Below are 24,430 nucleotides of genomic sequence, written 5' to 3'. Positions count from 1 at the left end.
TTGCTTTACCTAAATAGATATTATATCTTTTAGTATGTTTTATTCAGATTGTATGATGTTATTTTAAACCTATGTTGAGATTACTCACTAGGCTTCGCAGCTTACCCTGTTGGGATTTTAAAATTTTAGTATCAGGATCTCGTGGAGGCGCTTAAAGAGATTTACTTTTATTTATTTTGTTTCTTTAGCATTTTCTAAATAAGTGTAATAAACATTAAGTATATTTGTAATGCCCTGAAATTCGGGGGTCGAACATAACTCAGCTCCCGAGTTCCAAAACATCACTTATGCAACATATTTAATGATGGATGTATGTTGTCTATATCAGAGCATAAAACATGGAATAGATTAAGCCAAAGTGCAGATATAATTCAGGGATAAGTGAAGAAAGCAAGCGGAAGACTTAAAGAAATATATGTGTACATGTGCAAATCCCTGAAATACATACACATACCAGGTCGTAATACAAGTGTTGCTATCAAAATTATAAGTATCAAATTACATCATTAAATTCCCAAAAGAAATCCCAGCATCCCTCGCATCAGAACAAGGCTCACTAAAACCCGTCTGAAAAATGCATGAAAGAGAAAGCAGCCTCATCATCCTCGATCTCCCGCTCTGCCTCAGAGGTATCATCAACATCTGCAACTAAGACAGAGTCTGGTGGGTGTTTAACACGCCCCAGAACGTGGGAGTGAGTGATCAACTCAGTGGAACAATAAAGCAAAGGTTAACATGTTATCAGTTCAATCAAGCAATAATGATAAGGCAGAACAATTAAACAGGTCCTAAGTACTCTTGTTAATGCAAGGATGTATAAAGAATGATGCGTGCCCTCGGGCATACACCCTCAGCGTCTTCATCTTACGTTATGCATGACATCGCCTCAAAGTGTGCCACGTCAACAAAACACATGCAAATGCGGTGCATGAACATGATTGCCAAGTTGTTATTAGTCCTTTTCATACAGCAGGATTGGGAAGCTAAGGTACCTTCCTCATATCACCATCCAAACAGTGATCCATTCTAGGGTCGCCAGTCCTAGACATCTCATACGATCATATGGTTATAGGTCGTTGCAAAGGGCTCGTCACCAATCAATGCACGCCTATCATACTCTCGTTACCACTATAAGGCTCGTCACCTCATTGCAGTATCCAGGCATGCTCGAGGTCACTACAAAGGGCTCGTCACCAATCAATGTAGGCCGACAGTGTGAATATAGTGTCCCATACCACCATAATTGGCTCACGAGTTTGGTTGCTCACTGGTCACTACGGAGAGGCTCGTCACCCCAATGTAGGCCGACAGCGCGACTACGGTGTCCCATACCACCATGTCCGGCTCATGAGTCTTAGCGGATCAAAGTACCATGGTTAACAGGATTTCATCGGTAAGTTTGGTACCCTAAATTCAAACAATAGCGTCCATACATGGTGAACATACATCGAACAATCGGGTTACTTGACGAACTCGACTAGCACGAGCGCACGTTGGGTTGAACGACATAGAGTGCGCAAACACTCCGCGTGGCCAAACCACTGCTGACAACTCTAATACGGCTCGAGTTCGTCTAATCACGTCCTACGTGGCGAAAGCAATCTCAGCCACGAACTTAAGGCCGATTACCGATTTCCTGGACTATTCATAGTACCACACACATTCCACTACAACAGATATTCATATCTACAATTTAGAATAGTAATGGAACAACAACTCAAGTCATGTAGTACGTAAGCATTTGAAGAATATCAACTTAACATGGATTTAAGCATAAGCAAGACTTGAAATTAAACAACAAGGAATATGACTTGCAAGTAGAAAATCATACACATTAATACGAGTGTTGAGAATCACTTCTCAATGCCCGCAATTAGTATAATATATTACACTTTAGTTCATTCAGGCATTTCTACAAACACTTAGAATACATAATACAACATATATGACGTATGTTGAAATACATGCATTTGGACAATTCCTTTTACCAAGGAGTTGCCGCACATACCATTAGCATAAGTACACGACAAGTAATCATGGCAAACATAGGTTCATATTTTATACGCATACGGTACTTTATACATACACATAGAATACACAAATCTCAATATAACACATGCATATCAGGAACACAAAATAAACATAACATTTGGCATGTGAAATCTCATTCATAACAGGAATAAACTATTAACTGCCATTGAAAGCCTTGAAAACCATAACTTATACGATTAAAGTCTGCACCTTAATCCAGAAAAGAACATCGAACTGATTTCAGACGATTTGTCTTCGTCAACGGCGACAAGATAACCTAAAGCAAGAATAGAAATGAGCTACAACAACACAAAGACTATTCTAAGCTCTAACACAGATTAGGGTTAGGTTAACTTACCCAAAGATGAACTCAGAATCGCTGGAATAACGATTCAAAAGTGAAGGTTTAAGGATGAAGAAGAACAGGAAAGGATCTAAGATGATTCACCAACTTCTCTCTCACTTTCTCTCTCTTTTCCTCTCTCTTTCTTAGCTAGGGTTAGGAAAATTCGTATGGAAAAGAGAGCTTGGGTTTTAAGGTCTATAAATAGGCCTAACATTGATGAAAATAACCCCAGGGCCAAGGTATACTTAGGGTATAACCAAAACAAGCCTCTCTCGATCCAACGGAGCAATTTTTGTGGGCCTATTACCACGAAAGGTCGGACTTAAGCTCACTGACCATGGATCTAAGTCAAGCTGAGTTTTCATACCGATCGGATCTTCAGATCAGTCGTGGCGAACCACACTCAAATCAATGGTCACCGAATCTCGATCAGGTCCACAAGCACAAGGACATGCCTCGGCCACTTTCCCTGATCAGAGGGTGAAATTGGGTCAGAATCCAACGGTCAAATTGCTTAAAATCGTCGCGCAAGCGACACGACTCAGATTTCATAAAATCTCATTAAATTTCCAATTGTTCTCACACTCTTCACTCCGGACTCAATCAAATCAACCCAGAACATCATCTGGACTTGATTTTTCAGGTGATGACCAAGTCCAACATGGTGACTGCAACAGCCTAAGATCATCGCTATCGAACTTTCGACGCACGGTCCAGATCCGATCCAGAACTTCTAAAAATTTCCAAGAGCAACTGGATTTAGCGATGGATCCCAGATTTCAGAGTAACATAGCGCTAACTATTCTACAGATTTTGAGTCATGCAGATCAAATTTAAAGTGATTGATGCAAATTTCGCAAACAATCGAGTTAAGCGCTAATTACCTCAATAAGCTACTAAGGAAAGAATAGAGTTAATACTCGGGTCTTGGCACAAAATTTTTTGGGTTATTACAATCTACCCCCCTTAAAGAAAATTTTGTCCTCGAAATTCATACCTTCTCATATTCCTCAAGGATCTGAGGGTAGCTCTTTCTAACCTCAGCTTCATATTCCCAAGTAGCCTCTTCTTCACTATGATGCGTCCATAGCACCTTCACAAGAGGGATGACCTTGCAACGCAATACCTGCTCCTTCCTGTCAAGAATATGCGTCGGTCGCAGTACATATGTGGCATCCTCGCTCAACTGCACTTGCTCCCAACTGATAATATGCGAAGGATCAGGAACGTACTTCTTCAGCATAGAAACATGAAATACATTATGCACGCCCGCAAGAGGTGTGGGCAAAGCAAGGCGGTATGCTACCGCTCCCACTCAATCCAGAACTTGAAATGGACCAATAAATCTCGGCATGAGCTTTCCCTTCTTACCGAACTGCAGAACTCCCTTCATAGGAGAGACCTTCAGAAATACATGGTCTCCAACCTCAAACTCAAGCGGTCGCCGCCTCGTATCAGCATAACTCTTCTGCCTACTCTGGGCTATCAGGAGTCGACGTCGAATGATGTCAACTTTCTCTGAAGTCGCCTGCACCAACTCCGGGCCAATCAAACTACGCTCACCAACTTTTGTCCAGCAATGCGGTGCTCTGCACAGGCAACCATACAACGCCTCATAGGGAGCCATGCCAATACTCCCCTGGAAACTGTTATTATATGCGAACTCTGCATACTGGAGACAATCATCCCAACTGTCCTTGAAATCCAAAACATAAGCTCGCAACATGTCTTCCAGGATCTGATTCATACGTTCCGTTTGCCGATCTGTCTGCGAATGAAACGCAATGTTGAACTTTAATTTCACACCCATCGCTTCCTGAATACGAGTCCAGAAGATAGATGTGAAACGCGTGTCTCTATCAGACACAATCTCCAAGGAAACTCCATGCAGACATACAATCTCCTTAATATACAGCCTAGCCAACTGGTCTGCAGAGTTTGTGACTCTGATCGGTAAGAAGTGAGCCAACTTCGTCAATCGGCCGACTATCACCCAAATAGAGTCATATCCCTTCCTCATTTTCGGCAACCCAGAAATAAAGTACATAGAGATGAAGTCCCACTTCCATTCTGCTATGGGCATGGGCTGAAGCAACCCAGGAGGTCGGCGATGCTCTGCCTTGACCTGCTGGCACGTGAGACAACGAGAGACAAACTCAGCAATATGGACCTTCATGTTGTCCCACCAATAAGATCTTCTCATATCCGATACATCTTCGTGCTACCTGGATGCATCGCAAGCTTAGAACTATGGGCTAACTCGAGAACCTCCCGTCTCAAGTCAGGGATGTCACGAACACATAACCGGCCACGAAATCGTAGGCCCCCATCAGAACTAATACTCCAGTCGGAGTTCTCATCTGTACCAACCCGCTTCCTCATCTTCGCCAAAAGCTCATCATCTGCCTGAGCTGCAACGATCTTCTCGTCGATAAGGGGTTGTACACGAATGTGTGCGATAACCTCATACGGCTCTTCCACCGTAAGCTTCTGCTCAAAGTCTCACATAAACTCCAACATATCTCACTCTGCTATTATCAGCGGAGCCACAAACTTAATAGCCTTCTTGCGACTCAACGCATCTGCCACAAGGTTCGCCTTGCCCGGATGGTAAGAAATATCGAACTTAAAGTCCTTCAATGTTTCCATCCATCGGCGCTGCCTCATATTCAAGTCACGCTGCGTGAAAATATACTTAAGGCTCTTGTGGTCCCAAAAGAGCTCGAACTCCTCACCATAGAGGTAATGTCTCCAAAGCTTTAATGTGAAAATGACAGCTGCTAACTCCAGGTCGTGCGTAGGGTAATTCTCTTCGTGTTTCCTCAACTGACGCGAAGCATAAGCAATTCCCTGTCCTTTTGCATAAGGACACAACCCAGACCAATGCGAGAGGCATCAATATATATAATATACTTAACCCCTTGCTCTGGCAATACTAGCACAGGGGCGGACGTCAACTTGTCCTTCAGCTCTTGAAAAGCTTCCTCCGCCCTCTCATTCCAAGCAAACTTTAAATCTTTCCGTGTCAACTGCGACAACGGTCTGGCAATCTTCGAGAAGTCTTGAATGAAGCATCGATAATAACCTGCAAGACCCAGAAAGCTCCTTACCTCAGTAACTAAACCAGGCTGCTTCCAGTCCTGCACTACGGCTACCTTGGCAAGATCGACAGCTATCCCTTCCTTGGACACCACATGTCTCAGGAACTTAACTTCCTCTTTCCAGAAATCACACTTCTTGAACTACACAAAAAGTTAATTCTTCCTAAGAGTATCCAAAACCGCTCTTAAGTGCTCCCCGTGCTCTTCCCGACTCACAGAATATATTAAGAGGTCATCGATAAAGACAATGACGAATCAGAATAAGAATGGCCGAAACACCCTGTTCATCAGATCCATGAACACGCCGGTGCGTTCGTAACATCGAACGACATCACAAGGAACTCATGGTGACCGAAGCTAGTCCTGAAAGCGGTCTTCTGCAAGTCCTCATTCTTAACGCGCAACTGATGATACCCTGATTGCAGATCAACCTTGGAAAAGTATCGTGCTCCCTTCAATTGATCAAACAGATCATCAATCATAGGCAAAGGGTACTTATTCTTCACAGTTACCAAATTCAACCTGCGATAATCAATACATAATCGCAAGGAACCATCTTTCTTCTTCACAAACAAGACAGGTGCTCCCTAAGCAGACACACTAGGCCGAATAAAACCCAAATTCAATAAACCATCTATCTGCTTCTTCAATTCCTCCATTTCACTCGGAGGCATTCGATAAGTAGGTAAAGAAATGGGCGCCGCACCAGGCATGAGATTGATAGTAAAATCAATCTCGCGCTGAGGAGGTAATCCAGGAATTGACTCAAACACATCTTCAAACTCCCGAACTACCAGCGTGCTAACTAACGCCGATTCAGCCATACTCTCCAACAGAGAAGTATAATAATCAAGATGAAGAGGGTAACTGACCTGAACTGGGAAAGTAACTGTCTTGCCCTCAGGTCCATGGATGGTCACCAACCTTGCTTCACAATCATTCTCTACTCGCATCCTCGTGAGCCAATCCATACCCATAATAACATCGTAATGATAAAGAGGTGCGACAAAGAAATAAACACGGATCGATCCACTTCCTAGATCGACCAAACAATCCATACAACGCTTGTTCATATCAGAGGAAATCCCCGTAGCGGTAGTAAGCGTCACTCCTTGCATAGAAACAGTGCTCAAACCCAAACGCCTAACTGCCGCATAAGATATAAGAGAAGTAGTGGACCCTGTATCCACCAGCATAGAAATGGGAATACCTTCAATGTGCGTTGTAACCTCAAAGGATCTCGGCACCAAGTCAGACATAGGCGCTTCAGCTGAGAGCGCATGAACTCGAGCCTGCTGCTGAAGATTCGGCGGAGGAACCATGGGCCGCTGAGGTGGCCTGAACCTACGTACTGCAGGTCTGAAGGATGGATGAGCTGGTGCTGAACGAAGAGGTGGAGGAGAAATAACCTGAGGCATCGGACGGCTAATTCTCTGCGGTGGAGTAAAACCACTAGCCCGCATATGCGAAAAGCAAAAACGATCCAAATGCCCCATCTTCCCACAATACGAACAGCGAAGATCAGCTCGCATCTGCTGAGCGGGCGGCGCTGAACGCCTATGAGGAGAATCTGCCCGCGGCCTCTTGCCGAGAAAATGTGCCCCTGAAAGTCAGGTCGCGGCCTAGGAACCATAGGTGCTCGCATACGGGACGACCTGTCCCCGTCCTGCTCTGCTCGCAAGGACATGCTCACCAACTCCGCATAAGAAGAAACGCTAGCACAGCATATCTTTGATCGGATCTCAGGCCTCAATCCCTTAAAAAAGCACCGCATCCTCATCGGCTGATCGCCCAGAATCAAAGGAACATACCGACCTAGCTCAGTGAACCGGTTCTCATATTCAGTCACCGACAGCCCTCCCTGGCGGAGGTGAAGGAACTCACTCTCCTTCTCATGTCGGTACGTAACCGGAAAATACTTCTCGTGGAAGCGTACTTCAAACGCCTGCCACGACCACTCAAATCCTTCCTCGACAGTGCGAAGAACACTGTCCCACCATAGACTGGCCTCCTTCTCAAACATGAAGGAGGCAAGCTCAACCTGCTCAACCTCAGAGCAGTGCAGCGGTCTCAGCATCTTAGATATGCGATCGATCTAATACTCGGCCTCCTCGAGTCTATGAGAACCCGCAAATGTGGGAGGACGTAAGCTCTAGAATCGCTCAAAAGTGCCGCTCGCACTAGCGCTCCCAGATGGGGGCATAGGTGAAGTAGGAGGAGTCGCTCCCACTGACTGAGTAAAGATGCCAGCCATGGAAGATAGGAACTGCTGCTGCTACTGAATCTGCTACTGCTGCATCAACAGTATCATCTACTCAAACCTATCAGACGGTGGAGCAGACGAAGATGCATCGCTCGGCTGAGGAACCGAAGGCGTAACTGGAGGAGCCATAGGTGTCGGCCCAACACCTGCATGAGATGGGCCCGTCTGTGGATCTGACTGGCTATCGCTCAGGGGAAGAACCCCGACAAGCGACTCAACCAAGGAGAGACGGGCTGAAGTCTTAGAACCCTTAGGAGGCATACCCTACATTCAACAGAGGATGCAACATATAAGATTCTACGTCCACATAATCCATCCACACAGCATTCACAGCACAACTTCAAAAATAAACAACATGCATTCCATTAAACAAAATTGTCGCAATACAAGTAGTGCAGCATTACATGAATCACGACAAGGAAAGCATGAGAACTACAACATCTAACACTTCAAGCAACAACAAACAACTTCCAACTACAAAAGCCAACAGCGACTGCACACAGAAAGAAATAACAAACAAAGCAATGGACGACCACAACGATAACTACTCATCAGAATCAGGAGATGGCGGTGGGGCACCCTTATCCTGCAAGCAACACAGGATAGACTTCAGAGTTCGAGTCACCTTCTTAAACTTATGCTTCACAAGGCCTCGAAGATCCATGATATCCTGGCATAGAACAGCCTGCCCTTTTTCAAGCCGAGTAATACAGGCATCCCTGGCAGCCTGATCTGCGCTCTGCTCTGGTGCCACAGGAGGAGAGCTCTCACTCATATCCTGTGCCTCAACCTCTTCCTCGTCCTGCTCTGTTTCTGCTTCAATCTCAGCACCACCTTCAGCATAACTCTTATCATCATCACTCTCTGACTCATCCTCACTCTCTGAGGCCTGTCGACGAGGACCAATCTCCATCTGCTTAAGGGTGTCAGATTAATATGACGAACAAGAACCGGCTTCTCTGCTCCAAGCCTATACGTAAACTCATGAGCAAGCTTACAGATAAGTCGGCCAAATGGAAGCGATTCAGTCCTCCTAGTCGAACGAGCGATAAGGATAACCTGACGCAAGATGTACGTCGACACACACAACTTCTCTCCTTGCCCCACCTGATATAGAAAATCTACCATCAGGCGCGTACACTCGCTGCGGTTGCTCCACCTTGGATATACATTGAACGTACACATGTGGTGAAGCAAGCGAAAGTCGTCCGTCATGTTGGTAGCTAGAAGACTTCTATTAGGCTGTCATTCGACCAGACGACCACACAGAAATCGGGTGCGACAATCCCTCTCGCGCATACTGTTCAAATTCTTCTCACTGGCATGTACCTCACCAAGTGGCACATTCAGGAGTCGAGATATCAAAGCAACGTTGACTGTGGCCTCCCGACCACTACCACAAGAAATCTTAAACTGCAGAGGCTCCAGTGAAGGATCACGAATATTGGCATAAAAAGCTCGAACAGTACTTGCATTCGCGCGATACTCGCCCTCAAACAAGGGACACCAACCAGCCCCTTCCAGGCGCTCCAATAGCAAAAACTCACCAAACAGCCGCGGATCAACATGAGCCTCAAAAAGGACTCTACGGCCTTCATAGACTCCATGCGATAGCTCCGCCAACAAGGTTCTTCCAATGGGAGCTTGAGGATCAAGGTCCCGCTTGGTCTGAAACTCACGGGCGGCGGTCGTGCTCGCGGCGGCACCTCTTGGCCTCCGTGCATAGGTTGGGCGGCTAAGCCCGGCTTCATCCACGGGCGCTCTCTTCTTCCCCATCAAAGAAAGAAGAGTAGAGATGGAAAAGATGGCCGTGATAAACTCAAAGAGGGCCATGGAAAATGAGAGAAAGAGAGAAATAGGAAGAAATGGGAAGCTTCCACACACTTGAGATCCCAAGGGAGGATTTGGGAGCTCAAATGAGAAGAAAAGGAGATGTAAGCAGCAAGGGGGGGTGAGGTTTTGAGATGGGTGGATAGAGTTTGCACGAAAATGAAAGAAGATGATTTGAAAGAGATTTGGAGGAGTTTGAAGAAGAACTTGAAGGAAAAGAGAGCTTGGGAGGGATGATTGTGAAGGAAGTCGGGCTTAGAAAGAGTTTAAAGCAGCAAACCGTGGAAGGGTGGGCCACACTAGGCCATACATTCGTCAGCCCGAGCCAGCCCGCCCGGCCTGGCCCGCTGATCGGCGAGGGCTCGCCGAACCGGCGATGGCTCGCCATTTGGGCGAGGTCCTCATGGCCCCTTAGCACTAAAAAGATGTGGGTCCCCCCTGGGCCCCACTGGAAATGCCCCGATCGGCCCCTTTGCATGATTCGACGCCTATCGGGCCATTCAGGCAGAAATCTGATACAAACAGAGAGAGTGAAGACAAAGAAAAAGGAAGAATAAAAAGGAGGAGAGAAAAAGAAAAGAAAAAAGACAAAAGAGAAAAAGGAAGAAAAAAAAGGGGAGTTTTTATTTTTTAAAGGTGAGTATCTCTCACTTGATATTACATATATATATATATATATATATATATATATATATATATATATATATAGAGTCCCGGTCTCCTGCGCACCGTGCCGTACGGTGCTTAAGTACGAGCTCCGTTAGGAGCCGTTGGATGCAAAACGGTGGTGGGATGAAGCAGCTGTGCAGCAGGAGACTCTCCGTGGAGAAGACTCGCCACGGCTGTTTTTTCGGACGCACGCCCAACCTTATGAAGTGACGTCTACAAGTTCTGTGGGCCACACCGTGATGTGTGCTTTGTATCTACACCGTCCATCCATTTGGACAGACCATATTACGGCATGATGCAAAAAATGAATCAGATGCAAAGCTCGACAGACCCCACCACAAAAAACAGAGGAGAGAGTGACGTCCACCGTTAAAAGATTATGAGGGCCATGACAGGATTTGTTCTGCCAAATAATTAACATTTAAGTTTATCTTAGTAAGAATGACATTATGAACGGTATGGATGGGATATAAACATTATGGTGGACCCAAATAAGTTTCAATGGTAAGAATTTACATACACACTTTTTACTAATGTACGGCATACTTAAGCTCTGGATTTATATCATTTTTTGGCCCATCGTCTAAATTAATCTTTCAAAACCGATGAACGTGGTGGATCTTCCCTAAACATCACGGTGGACCCCACCTAACTAACCATGACGGAAAGTTCCTTTGGAATCCCCATCCGCAAGCTTATCTGCCAGTATTGGTAATGGGACGAGGATTGCGTTACCATTCAGGTAGGGCTCTCTAAGACCCACCGTGATGTAATAATTTTATCCATGCCGTTGAGATTTTCTCTCAAATTATTTTAAGCCATGACATAAAAAAATAGCCACATAAAAGGCTTAAATGGACCACAAATTGGGGATTAAACGTTCACAATTAAAAACTTCTTAGGATCTGGAGAAGTTTCGGATCAAGCATATATTTATGTTTTCGTTTCATCCACGTCTACGTGACCTTATGAATAGGTTATATAGTAAAATAACATCATGGTGTCCCTTAGAAATGTTTCAACGGTGAGTGTCATATCATTGCAGCTTCCTTTGGTGTGGTCCACTGGAGTTGTGAACCTAATTCATTTTTTATCTCATACCTTAAAATGATCTGAGAGAAAATATTAACGGCGTGGATAAAAAACTTACATCACAGTGGGCCCCAGAGAGGGTAAGATGCAATCCGCCTCCATTGGTAACGTGGTCAGACTGTCTAATAGAGGAACTGATGTTTCATGACACGAAAGGCTGTCTTCCCCAGAGCGGATTAGGTGAGGCCCGCCCCACACAACACGGTGCAATCCTAACCGTAGGACTCACATTGATTATGTATTATATATTTACGCAATTCCCTTTTTTTTTTTTTTTCAGATAATGTTTGTGGTGATTGGCCATTAAAAACTTCATGTGGGTGAAAAAAGCTTTGAATCAACATAATTTTTATTTTTTATGGTCCACTTTAACATATCAACGGCTTGGATGACAAATAAACATTACAGTGTTGACTTAGAAGTTGTTAATGGTGAGAGTTCAATCACTATTGTTTTCTATGGAATGGTTAGCCTGATATTAAAAAATGTTTACATAATTACCAAGTAAATGGGTAAATTAAAAAAATGTTATTGATTACATTATTAAGATAGTGGTGTGTCATGACCTAACGTCTCCACCTCATCATCTAATGTTTCGTCATGCATATCAACCTCGTCATCCGATGGTTCTTCATGCATATCAACCTCATCATCCGATGGTTCTTCATACAATCAACCTCGTCATCTGATGGTTCTTCACACATATCAACTTCATTCATTGATGGTTCTTGGCATGCGGGAGATCTTATTCTGCAAGTAAATCATTTTAAAGAATGAATAAAATAAGGATATAATAATTTAAGAAACAAAATTAAAGAATCAATCAAATATAAATGAATAAAACGAATTAAGCACTTACAGTTTTTTCCATATTGGACAATTACGTTTATCATGGCCAGGACCCCACTTCCCACATCCATTGCATCTTCTTTTATCTTTCTTACGAGCAACCTTTTCCCTTTCAGAAATTAATCTTTTTCCACTTCCTTTAGTTTTAGCACGCACCGGGTCTTTAATGATTACTTTAGTAATTTTCTTTATTTGTTTCTTATTTTTAGGCACCAATGTCTCACCAGCAACCAACTTCTGATCTTGAACTCGTTTGAGAATATCTTGTAGCCCTTCTTTACACATATGATATGTCTCTTTAAAATTAGCGCTTTCTTTGGCAAGATTTCTAGAAATGTCTAACAAATTGCTATATCGAAGAGCATACGATTCATGTTTCTCTGTATTTAACTCCACACTACTCGCTTCGTAAACAAAATCCAGTTTAGCATCCCTTGTCCATCTTTTCAAAATATAGTGGTCTGGCAAATTGGGTATCCGAGATTGTCGTAGTATACATAATATGTGCCTACATGGTATGCCCTCAAATTCAAATTTTAAGCAACTACATTTTGCTTGTTTAGATTCCATCTCGAATTCAACTAGCCGTTCGGGAGATGTTCCTTCACATACTCCAACATTGTAAATGCAAACGCCTTCCATCTTTTGTAAAAGAATTGCAGTATAAATAGTGCTTTCATACAACTCTTCTTGAAATTTATAAAAAATAGACCGAGTATAAGTCTCTCCAAGCTCTCTCTCCATGGCGAATAAAGTTTTCAACTTTGGCTTGCTACTAATCGTTTCATGATCGGCAACTAACTCATTGTGTCTCTGTCGTGCTACTCCACGATCAAAACGAATTATGAAATCCATTAACGAGTTATTCTTCGACACATATTTACGAAAAAATGCATTCGTGCTTTCACTTCGTTGGCTACTAGACATACCCGCAAAAAAAACATGTCTTAGATATGCTGGTACCCATTTGTGACGAATGTTGAATAAAGAAGCAAGCCAATCATTATGATCCAACTCATTTTCTTCAATAACTTTGCTCCATTTTACTTCGAAATCTTCGGGCTTCTCAGAATTCCATATGCTATCATAAAAAGGTACTTTAAATTCATCTTTGAAAGCTATGTGACCTAACTTTTCAGGGACCTTCTGCAAAATATGCCAAATACAATAACGATGGAAAGCATTCGGAAATACAATAGCAATGGCTTTTGTCATCGCTGGATCTTGATCTGTTATGATCGCTTTCGGTGGGTCCCCTGGCATTGCTTCACACCATTTCTCAAACAACCAGATAAAAGATTCAGTGGTCTCATTATGGATAAAACCACAACCCAGTATAATTGATTGCCCATGGTGATTAACCCCTGTAAATGGTGCAAATATTAACTCATAGTGGTTTGTATTGTACGTGGTGTCAAATACTATAACATCACCAAAGTGATGATAAGCCTTACGTGAAATCGGGTCAGCCCAAAAACAATGTGTTAATCTGCCCTCCACGTCAACCTTCACATTATATGCGAACGATGGATCCAATTCCTTCATTTCAGAAAAATGTTCATACAATAGTTGAGCATCATGGTCCTTGGTTTCTTTTCTTTTATCTCTTTCATAATTTCTCATGTCTTGTTCAATGCATCCAATATTTTCGTAACCACCTGATTCAATTGCTAAAACATTCATAGTTTGCGAAATGCCTATGCCTGTTTGAGTGAATGTATTTTCCAAATTCTTCTGCGCATTACAAACCTCACGATGTGATCGAAGAAGATGTTTCTTTCGAGGAGTTGCTAACTCATGACTGTGCTCCTCAACAAACTTTTTCACTATATAGTTTGGTCCACTGCCCTCTTTTTTAATTGTCATGCGAGCTTTACAACTTTCTCGAGTAATACTCCGTCGCCTCTTTACTACACCATGCTTCATTTGTACCTTGTTATCTGTCGTCCCTTCCTTCGAACATACAAACATCTTCCAGATCTCTTCTTGACTCTTATTGTATTTATTTGATCCTCTACGAACACTGAAGCCTGCCTTCTTTGCATAATGGTTGTAGAAGTTAAACGCCGCATCAACTGAAGAGAAAGTTGTCTTTTCAACTATTGGTTTCAACCCCTCTTCTACTTCTGGAATCCAACGACGGATAGAGGTTGTGCCAACTTGCGCCATTAAATTCTCGTGCATTTCTATAACTCATAACAAAAAAAAGTTTTGATATAGTTTATCATGAAATTATATAAAAGTTGGTAAATGAACACAACTCATAACAAAAATCAATATTTCTATTTCAGATTTATGAAAAAATTAAACGGTCCAAAGTCAACAATAACAAGACAATTATAAATGATCAATTTCCAGATTAATATGCCCAGTTAGAAAGACATGAGCCCAACAATGACACCCACCATCAAAAATTTTGTAAGGCCACTATGACATTGATTAGCCCATTCAACCTACTCATAAGGTCACATAGACCTCAGTAAGGAAAAATGCAAATACAAAGACTCAAAACTCAAGTGGGCCACGTATCAGAAAATAGTGGGAAGGGAATGCCTGTTGTTGAAACCTTTCCAGTTCTACCCAAGCCACGGCTCTTTTTGTTCCCGTGGAAACGCCCCAGTTCAGACATCTCTACTTAGATGGGCTTCTTAGGTGGGCCAATCAGCACATTTGGAATGGACCAAAATACCCATGTGGGTTCCTTGCATAGATGGCAGATGGCCCGTCTATTCAAAGAGGGCAAACCACCCCACCATCAAACTTGGTCAGGTGGGCCTATCAGTAGAAGACTGATTGCACATTCCATATCGACCAAAAAGTAATCCACGTCAGCCTGGCTTAGGTGGGCCACATATCATGCGCTTTGCAGCATTTCTCTGAAACAGAAAAGGACTACATAAGCATGCCTCGCTTTTTTTTTCCTGGCTTGAAAACAAAGGAAAAGGAGAAATCTTTACAGCACACGTGCCATGTGTGTGGATGATATCAGGTGGAGGTCACAACAAACATGCCATGGCCCATCTAATGATGGTCCACACGTGTATTTTGAAACTCAAGATACTGGACATGCCATGGCCCATCTAATGATGTTCCGCACGTGTATTTTGAAACTCAAGATACTGGATAGCTTTTCCTTCTCTCCCTTTTACTGGTACACGTGTGGCCAATGATAAGTGGGCCGGCTTAATGTGTGTGCAAGCTGTGGACCACCTGATGAATGGTCTTTATCTATTACACTTCTCAAGAAATATACCAAAGGTAGGAACCAGGGGCCTATTGATTTAAAACGAGAACCAACGGCGAAGATCTATGCTCTAGAGAAGGATAATGAAAGAAACCAAAAGCGGGGCTGAGATGGCCTGGTCCCACATGAGTCGAGCTTTTTCTAAAGCCTCGAGGCCCATCAATTAGCTATGCCATTTCAATTCAGAAAGCGAGCCTAAAAATAGGAAGATCGAAAAGCTAAAGAGGTCACACCCACCATTGGAAATTTCTTTAGGCCCATGGAAGCTTTGGAACATGACTCATGGTGATGAGACTCACCATATGAATCCGTTGTATGCTCATTGTCAATAATAATAAGACAATTATAAATTATCACATGAAAATCAGCCACACAAAGAAGATGGGTAAATGAATATGAGAATACCTTCCAATTGAAGGTAATTCACCACTCCCTCTATCACTGTGGTTGGTGGATGGGATTGGCCCCTGACGCCGCAACCCAATCTCTTCTTGATGTCGTTCGTACAGAGATGTGGTGGAAAGATGGAGAGAGAGAAGTAAATTGCTAAAGAATGACAAGAGAATGAGAAAGTAGATTGCTAAAGAATGGCAAGAGGACGAGAGAGCTTTTAAAGCTCGCAAAGAAGAGAGAGGTTTTAGACATGCGTGAATGGTAATATGTTCGGGTTGGGATTTCTGGGGCCACCGTGATGTAAGTATTTTATCCATGCCGTTCATCACTTTTATCAGATTATTTTATGATATCATCCAAAAAACGAGGCATGTCCATGGCTCCAGTGGACCACATGAAAGAAAGCTTAAGTGATAATTACACATCATTGAAACCTTTCTCAGGCCACCGTGATGTTTTTTTACCATCCAACCTATTCATAAGGTCACTGCTTGTGGATGAAGTGAAAACACAAACATCAGCTTGAACTGAAACACAAATAGCCAGTAATGTACTCCCAAGAAGTTTTTAAAGATGGACGTTCAATCCCCACTTTGTGCTCCACTGCAGCTGTGGACTTGCTTGATTTTAACGATCATGCCTTAAAATGATATGAAGAAAGCGATGAATGGCGTGGATAAAACACTTACATCATAGTGGGCCCCACATAGCCCTACCGTCCGGGCGCGGTTAGGACGCAATCCGAATCCAGGGAGGATTCGTGTGCGACAGGGGGGTTGGATACGGCTAGGCTGTGGCGTCACCAACTTTTATGGGCCCACCATGATGTATGTGTTGTATCAACACCGTCCATACATTTGGAGAGATCATTTTAGAGCATGGTCCAAAGAACGAGGCAGATCCAAGGCTGGGGTGGACCCCACCATAGAAAACAGCGGTGAGAGTAACACCCACCGTTGAAACCTTCTAAAGTTCCACCGTGATGTTTATTTGAGATTTCAGCCGGATCATGTGTTAAAGCAGACATGAAAAGCTTAAATGTTAATTATTTGGCAGAACAAATCCTGTCATGGCCCTCATAATCTTTTAACGGTGGACGTCACTCTCTCCTCTGTTTTTTGTGGTGGGGTCCTGTCGAGCTTTGCATCTGATTCATTTTTTGCATCATGCCATAATATGGTCTGTCCAAATGGATGGACGGTGTAGATACAAAGCACACATCACGGTGTGGCCCACAGAACTTGTAGACGTCACTTCATAAGGTTGGGCGTGCGTCCGAAAAAACAGCCGTGGCGAGTCTTCTCCACGGAGAGTCTCCTGCTACACGGCTGCTTCATCCCAGCCACCGTTTTGCATCCAACGGCTCCTAACGGAGCTCGTACTTAAGCACCGTAGGTGAGCAGGACTCTATATATATATATATATATATATATATATATATATATATATATATATATATATAGATATATATATATATATATTACATATATTTGTTTGTTCATTTGTTATTGTGGATTTTAGCATATGTTGATTTCATTCATTCAGTTTTCTTTGAATTTACTTGGAAAAATTTTTTTATTAATCTCCTCGTCTCCTCATCTGTTGCTTTACCTAAATAGATATTATATCTTTTAGTATGTTTTATTCAGATTGTATGATGTTATTTTTAAACCTATGTTAAGATTACTCACTAGGCTTCGCAGCTTACCCTGTTGGGATTTTAAAATTTTAGTATCAGGATCTCGTGGAGGCGCTTAAAGAGATTTACTTTTATTTATTTTGTTTCATTAGCATTTTCTAAATAAGTGTAATAAACATTAAGTATATTTGTAACGCCCTGAAATTCGGGGGTCGAACATAACTCAGCTCCCGAGTTCCAAAACATCACTTATGCAACATATTTAATGATGGATGTATGTTGTCTGTATTAGTGCATAAAACATGGAATAGATTAAGCCAAAGTGCAGATATAATTCAGGGATAAGTGAAGAAAGAAAGCGGAAGACTTAAAGAAATATATGTGTAAATGTGCGAATCTCTGAAATACATACACATACCAGGTCGTAATACAAGTGTTGCTATCAAAATTATAAGTATCAAATTACATCATTAAATTCCCAAAAGAAATCCCAACATCCCTCGCATCAGAACAAGGCTCACTAGAACCCGTCTGAAAACTGCATGAAAGAGAAAGCAGCCTCATCATCCTCGATCTCCCGCTCTGCCTCAAAGGTATCATCAACATCTGCAACTAAGACAGAGTCTAGTGGGTGTTTAACACGCCCCAGAACGTGGGAGTGAGTGATCAACTCAGTGGAACAATAAAGCAAAGGTTAACATGTTATCAGTTCAATCAAGCAGTAATGATAAGGCAGAACAATTAAACAGGTCCTAAGTACTCTTGTTAATGCAAGGATGTATGAAGAATGATGCGTACCCTCGGACATACACCCTCAGCGTCTTCATCTTATGTTACGCATGACATCGCCTCAAAGTGCACCACGTCTACAAAGCACATGCAAATGTGGTGCATGAACATGATTGCCAAGTTGTTTTAGTCCTTTTCATATAGCAGGATTGGGAAGCTAAGGTACCTTCCTCATATCACCATCCAAACAGTGATCCATTCTAGGGTCGTCAATCCTAGACATCTCATACGATCATATGTTTATAGGTCATTGCAAAGGGCTCTTCACCAATCAATGCACGCCTATCATACTCTCATTACCACCATAAGGCTCGTTACCTCATTGCGGTATCCAGGCATGCTCGAGGTCACTACAAAGGGCTCGTCACCAATCAATGTAGGCCGATAGCGCGAGTATAGTGTCCCATACCACCATAATTGGCTCACGAGTTTGGTTGCTCACTGGTCACTACGGGGAGGCTCGTCACCCCAGCGTAGGCCGACAGCTCGATCACGGTGTCCCATACCACCATGTCCGGCTCATGAGTCTTAGCGGATCAAGGTACCATGGTTAACAAGATTTCATCGGTAAGTTTGGTACCCTAGATTCAAACAATAGCGTCCATACATAGTGAACATACATCGGACAATCAGGTTACTTGACGAACTCGACTAGCACGAGCGCACGTTGGGTTGAACGACATAGAGTACGCAAACACTCCGCATGGCCAAACCAATGCCGACAAACTCTAATACGACTCGGGTTCGTCTAATCACGTCCTACGTGGCGAAAGGAATCTCAGCCACGAACTTAAGGCCGATTACTAATTTCCTGGACTATTCATAGTCCCACACACATTCCACTACAACAGATATTCATATCTACAATTTAGAATAGTAATGGAACAACAACTCACGTCATGTAGTACGTAAGCATTTGAAGAATATCAACTTAACATGGATTTAAGCACCAGTAAGACTTGAAATTAAACAACAAGGAATATGACTTGCAAGTAGGAAATCATACACATTAATAGGAGTGTTGAGAATCATTTCTCAACGCCCGTAATTAGTATAATATATTACACTTTAGTTCATTCACGCATTTCTACAAACACTTAGAATACATAATACAACATACATGACGTATGTTGAAATACACGCATTTGGACAATTCCTTTTACCAAGGAGTTACCGCACATACCATTAGCATAAGTACACAACAAGTAATCATGGCAAACACAAGTTCATATTTTATACACATACGGTACTTTATACATACACATAGAATACACAAATCTCAATATAACACATGCATATCAGGAACACAAAATAAACATAACATTTGGCATGTGAAATCTCATTCATAACAAGAATAAACCATTAACTGGCATTGAAAGCCTTGAAAACCATAACCTATACGATTAAAGTCCGCACCTTAATCCAGAAAAGAACACCGAACTAATTTCAGACGATTTGTCTTCGTCAACGGTGACAAGATAACCTAAAGCAAGAATAGAAATGAGCTACAACAACACAAAGACTATTCTAAGCTCTAACACAGATTAGGGTTAGGTTAACTTACTCAAAGATGAACTCAGAAATGCCGGAATAACGATTCAAAAGTGAAGGTTTAAGGATGAAGAAGAACAGGAAAGGATCTAAGATGATTCACCAACTTCTCTCTCACTTTCTCTCTCTTTTCCTCTCTCTTTCTTAGCTAGGGTTAGGAAAATTCGTATGGAAAAGAGAGCTAGGGTTTTAAGGCCTATAAATAGGCCTAACATTGATGAAAATAACCCCAGGGCCAAGGTATACTTAGGGTATAAACAAAACAAGCCTCTCTCGATCCAACGGAGCACTTCTGGTGGGCCTATTACCACGAAAGGTCGGACTTAAGCTCACTGACCATGGATCTAGGTCAAGCTGAATTTTCGTACCGATCGAATCTTCAGATCAGCCATGGCGGACCACACTCAAATCAACGGTCACTGAATCTCGATCAGGTCCACAAGCACAAGGACATACCTGGGCCACCTTCCCTGACCAGAGAGTGAAATTGGGTCAGAATCCAATGGTCAGATTGCTTAAAATCGTCGCCCAAGCGACACGACTCAGATTTCATAAAATCTCATTAAATTTCCAACCGTTCTCACACTCTTCACTCTGGACTCAATCAAATCGACCCAGAACATCATCTAGACTTGATTTTTGAGGTGATGACCAAGTTCAATATGGTGACCGCAACAGCCTAAGATCATCGCTATCAGACTTTCGCCGCGTGGTCCAGGTCCGATCCAAAACTTCCAAAAATTTCCAAGAGCAACTGGATTTAGCGATGGATCCCAGATTTCAGAGTAACATAGCGCTAACTATTCTACAGATTTTGAGTCATGCGGATCAAATTTAAAGTGATTGATGCAAATTTCACAAACAATCGAGTTAAGCGCTAATCACCCCAATAAGCTACTAAGGAAAGAATAGAGTTAATACTCGGGTCTCGGCACAAAATTTTCCGGGTCATTACAATATTATGATAGTATTGAGATGACATGAGTTTGGTGGTAATCTTGAATAGTCAAAACATGAATATTTTATTATTCTCTAAAAAAATGTTTGATTATTTAATTTTTGAATAGCTATATTTTATGAATGAGAATCATTTCATCAATATATGCGTGGATTATGAAATGTAAACATATAAAACATAAGTCATGCCTTCGGGTATGGAATCGGGGTTGGATATACCTAGGTGCCAGATTTCGGGGCATGACAGATTGGTATCAAAGCATAGGTTTAGAATCATTGAGGACCTAGGGTTTTTCTTGAAAACGTAGTAACTTTGAAAACTAGGATATATCCCCTGCGAGAGTAGTTGTGATCAAAACTTAACTTGTACTATTATATTTTAGTGATCCGCCCTTATGGGACATATAAACCTTATTGTTTGATTTAAAATATGTCTAGGTGCCGGCGTAGAGATAGAGATAGAGGTAGAGCTAGTCTTGTGGCGGCCACACCGGGGTTCACTGAAACTGGCCAGTCACTTAATGGGGTCTTCCATGCTTTAGGTGACATAGTGGCAATTCTTAGACGACACATTCGTGGTGATAACGGAGGAGCCGCCTCAGTTGTGTAGGATGGCATTTGGGGCTTAGTAAAGAAATTTAAGAGATTGAAGTCACCTGCTTTCAAGGGTTTGTCGGACGCTATGAAGGCAGAAAAATGGAAAAAAATAAATAAGAAAGATATTCAATGTTTTAGGATGTGATGAGGAGAAAAAAGTTCACACTTGCAGTATTCATGTTAAAGGGAGAGGCCGACCACTGGTGGGAGACAATTGCTAGAACAATTGAAGAAGATACTGCAAGGACGTGGGATACGTTCTGTGAGAAGTTCAATGACAAATACTTTCCGGAGTGTGTACGGGAGTAGAAAGCAGAGGAATTCATAAGCTTAGAACAAGGGGAGATGACCGTAGGCCAATATGAGTATAAATTTATTGAATTATCCCATTTTGCCCTATATATGATTCAGGATGAAGCTCATAAAGCTAAGAAGTTTGAGTGAGGTCTAAAAGGGTTAATTCGTAACAAGTTAACGCCACTTAAGCTTAAATTGTATGCCGATGTAGTAGAACGAGCTCTAATGATAGAGCGAGACAATGAAGAATTCTGGAAAAGTCGTAACCAGAAGAGAGAAGTGAAAAGCAATGTTAGGGCTGCACCGAATACATATCAAGCACAGGACGATGCTTCTAAGAAGCTAAAGATGACAGTAACAAACACCTCAACTCCTGCTCAGCCAATGAACAGATTTACAAGTAAATGTTATAACTGTAAAATGGAGGATCACTCCACTCGTTTTTGTAAACAACCGCCTCAACAGCCACATTATCAGGCACCCCAGTAGATGCCTTAAGTCGTAAGCCGCACGGAGTAATCGCTCACCTCATGATTCAGCGATGGAAGATGTTAGATACGGTGAAAGATTTTAACGTCCAATTAAATCCACAAACGTCTGTAGCTCGTCCCTTTAATCTAGTAGTTCAACCTTCCTTAATTACTAAGGTCACAGAAGCTCAGTAACAAGATTCATGGCTGCATGCCAAGGTAATGGAAGTTGAAAAAGGTGGTTAAGTCGGAATGGAAATGTCACGCCCCAAACTAGGAAACCAGGCTCACAAAATTCTCGATTGCCGAATCTGGTGCTAACAACCTCCGTTGTACCCCATTCTCGGCTCCAGCGTTCATACGCCAGATTCCGATCATGGGATCCTACAAGGAGGATTTTCCAACTTACATTTAACTCGTAATAAGCATAACCACAAGTTTACCCAAATCACAAAGGAAACATCATCATCACACATCCACTAATATAAACATTTGAATATAATGCTGAAAGGGAAATACATATGACAAAATCAAAGCTCCAGAGATCCGCTGCATGCTCCAAGCTCAACGCTGCTGCTACCTAACACCACTTGCACGCATCTATTGTGCATAAGCTAATAGAAAGCTTAAAGGGTAGTGAAAGTGTGTGCACAAGATAAGTGCTAAGAATATAAATGTCAGAGTAATGCGGACACGTGCTAGTAAGCCCATAAGTCACACATCAGAATATGCAATGCAGATCGGCTATACAAATGCGGAATCATATAGAACTAAATATCAGATATCGATGATGCAAATGCAATATGAAAATCCTGAAGAGCCATGAATACCATCAACCTCATCTAGGTCATACATCAAACCTGCGCGTATTGCGCAATCATGTGGGGATAACTCCGTCTCACAAGGAGTCTCATAAACATCTCTGCCCAATGGCATCTGCTTTAATCAATCATCCATTACAACATACATACGAATGATAGGGGTCCACAGAAGGACGGCGGATCTAGTCTAAATATCAAGATAAGCTCACTGATTTAAAATGCGTCACGATAGTTAAGGAAAGAATCCAACTTATAGCCACCACAACATCAGACAATGCAACCAATGTGGGATAAAGTTCTGTCTTTACTATGTTCACAGTAGCCCGCTAGCACAGTAGCCTGCCAATCACTGGTAGCTTGCCCAGGCTCCTTAGGCCCCACCTACATCAGTGTCCGCCCACGTGTGCCCGCTCACATGTGATCAAAGTGATGGAGCGTTACAATATCCAGATCCAAGTTTAAGTGCAATAAGTGGGCTTCCTTACCCTCTCTATCGCGCAATAAACTGGACTTTCCTATGGGCCCAATATATACACAAGGTGGCTCCAAGGTGTAGGTATCTTAATGATATACTGTCACATACTAATAATCAGTATCGATAATCGGCCTTGATAATCGGCCTCGACAATCAATCTAAGGGAAGGTCACAATGTGGACATTTAACCAACATTGCCCATCAATGTGATCATTTAACCAACATTGCTCCCAAGGAATGGCCCACATAGAGCCAAACATATAATGAGCTCGTAGCCTCACATAAGGGCCATATACACATCAAGTGGGGCACATCGCATAGGCCTCGAATACATCACATTGGGCCTAACCCACGGGCCTCAAATACATCACATTGGGCCTCGCCCATGGGCCTCGAATACATCACATTGGGCCTTACCCACGAGCGTCGAATACATCGCATTGGGCCTCGCCCATGGGCCTCGAATACATCACAATGGGCCGCTCAATGGGCCTAATATACATAATGGTGGGCCTCGCACCTGGGCCTCAAATACATTAAGTGGGCCGCATCCACGGGCCGCACCAATGGGCCTCATGTACATTGCAATGGGCCATAACCCATAGGCCTTGAATACATCACAATGGGCCGTCATATGGCAAGTGGGCCACATCACATGGGCCATATGTATATCAAATGGGCCACGCCAATGGGCCCCATGTATATCAAATGGGCCACACCCAAATATAAGTGGTAATAATGATTTCCACCATTACATCCTCAAGGCCCACCATAACATTTATTTCCCATCCAATCTGATCATAAGGCCACACAGACCTGAATTAAGAGGAAAAACAAATTTCCTACTGATCCAAAACTTTTACACTCCCAAAGGATTTCAATGGTAGACACTCAATCCTCATTGTGCAGTGTAGTCCACTTGATAAATAGATCTACCTCATTTGCCTCAAGCCTCAAGGCCAGCTCGCCACCGAATGGACGATTTGGATGTAACCCATACATCATGGTGGGTCCCT

At 42.6% G+C, this 24,430-nt stretch overlaps 1 protein-coding gene across 1 annotated transcript; it reads right to left on the bottom strand.

The window, feature by feature from the left end:
• Nucleotides 1-11,919: 11,919 nt before the first annotated feature.
• Nucleotides 11,920-14,365, bottom strand: LOC131218102 (protein FAR1-RELATED SEQUENCE 5-like). Its single transcript, XM_058212783.1, has 2 exons — nucleotides 12,192-14,365; nucleotides 11,920-12,082 (listed from the first exon to the last, which is right to left on the bottom strand). The coding sequence occupies exons 1-2, from the start codon at nucleotides 14,363-14,365 to the stop codon at nucleotides 11,920-11,922; spliced, it is 2,337 nt and encodes a 778-aa protein (XP_058068766.1).
• Nucleotides 14,366-24,430: the final 10,065 nt, after the last annotated feature.

The sequence above is a fragment of the Magnolia sinica genome, chromosome 11 (assembly GCF_029962835.1).
Source record: "Magnolia sinica isolate HGM2019 chromosome 11, MsV1, whole genome shotgun sequence".
NCBI lineage: Eukaryota > Viridiplantae > Streptophyta > Magnoliopsida > Magnoliales > Magnoliaceae > Magnolia > Magnolia sinica.
The sequence above is the reverse complement of the archived record's forward strand: the minus strand, read 5'-3'. Positions and strand labels throughout refer to the sequence as shown.

Excerpts from the sequence above, each read along its gene's own strand:
- LOC131218102 (XM_058212783.1), bottom strand. The coding sequence starts at position 14,365 with ATGCACGAGAATTTAATGGCGCAAGTTGGCACAACCTCTATCCGTCGT. Across the intron at positions 12,083-12,191 it reads TGTCCAATATGGAAAAAACT|AATAAGATCTCCCGCATGCC; the intron begins GTAAGTGCTTAA and ends ATTTACTTGCAG.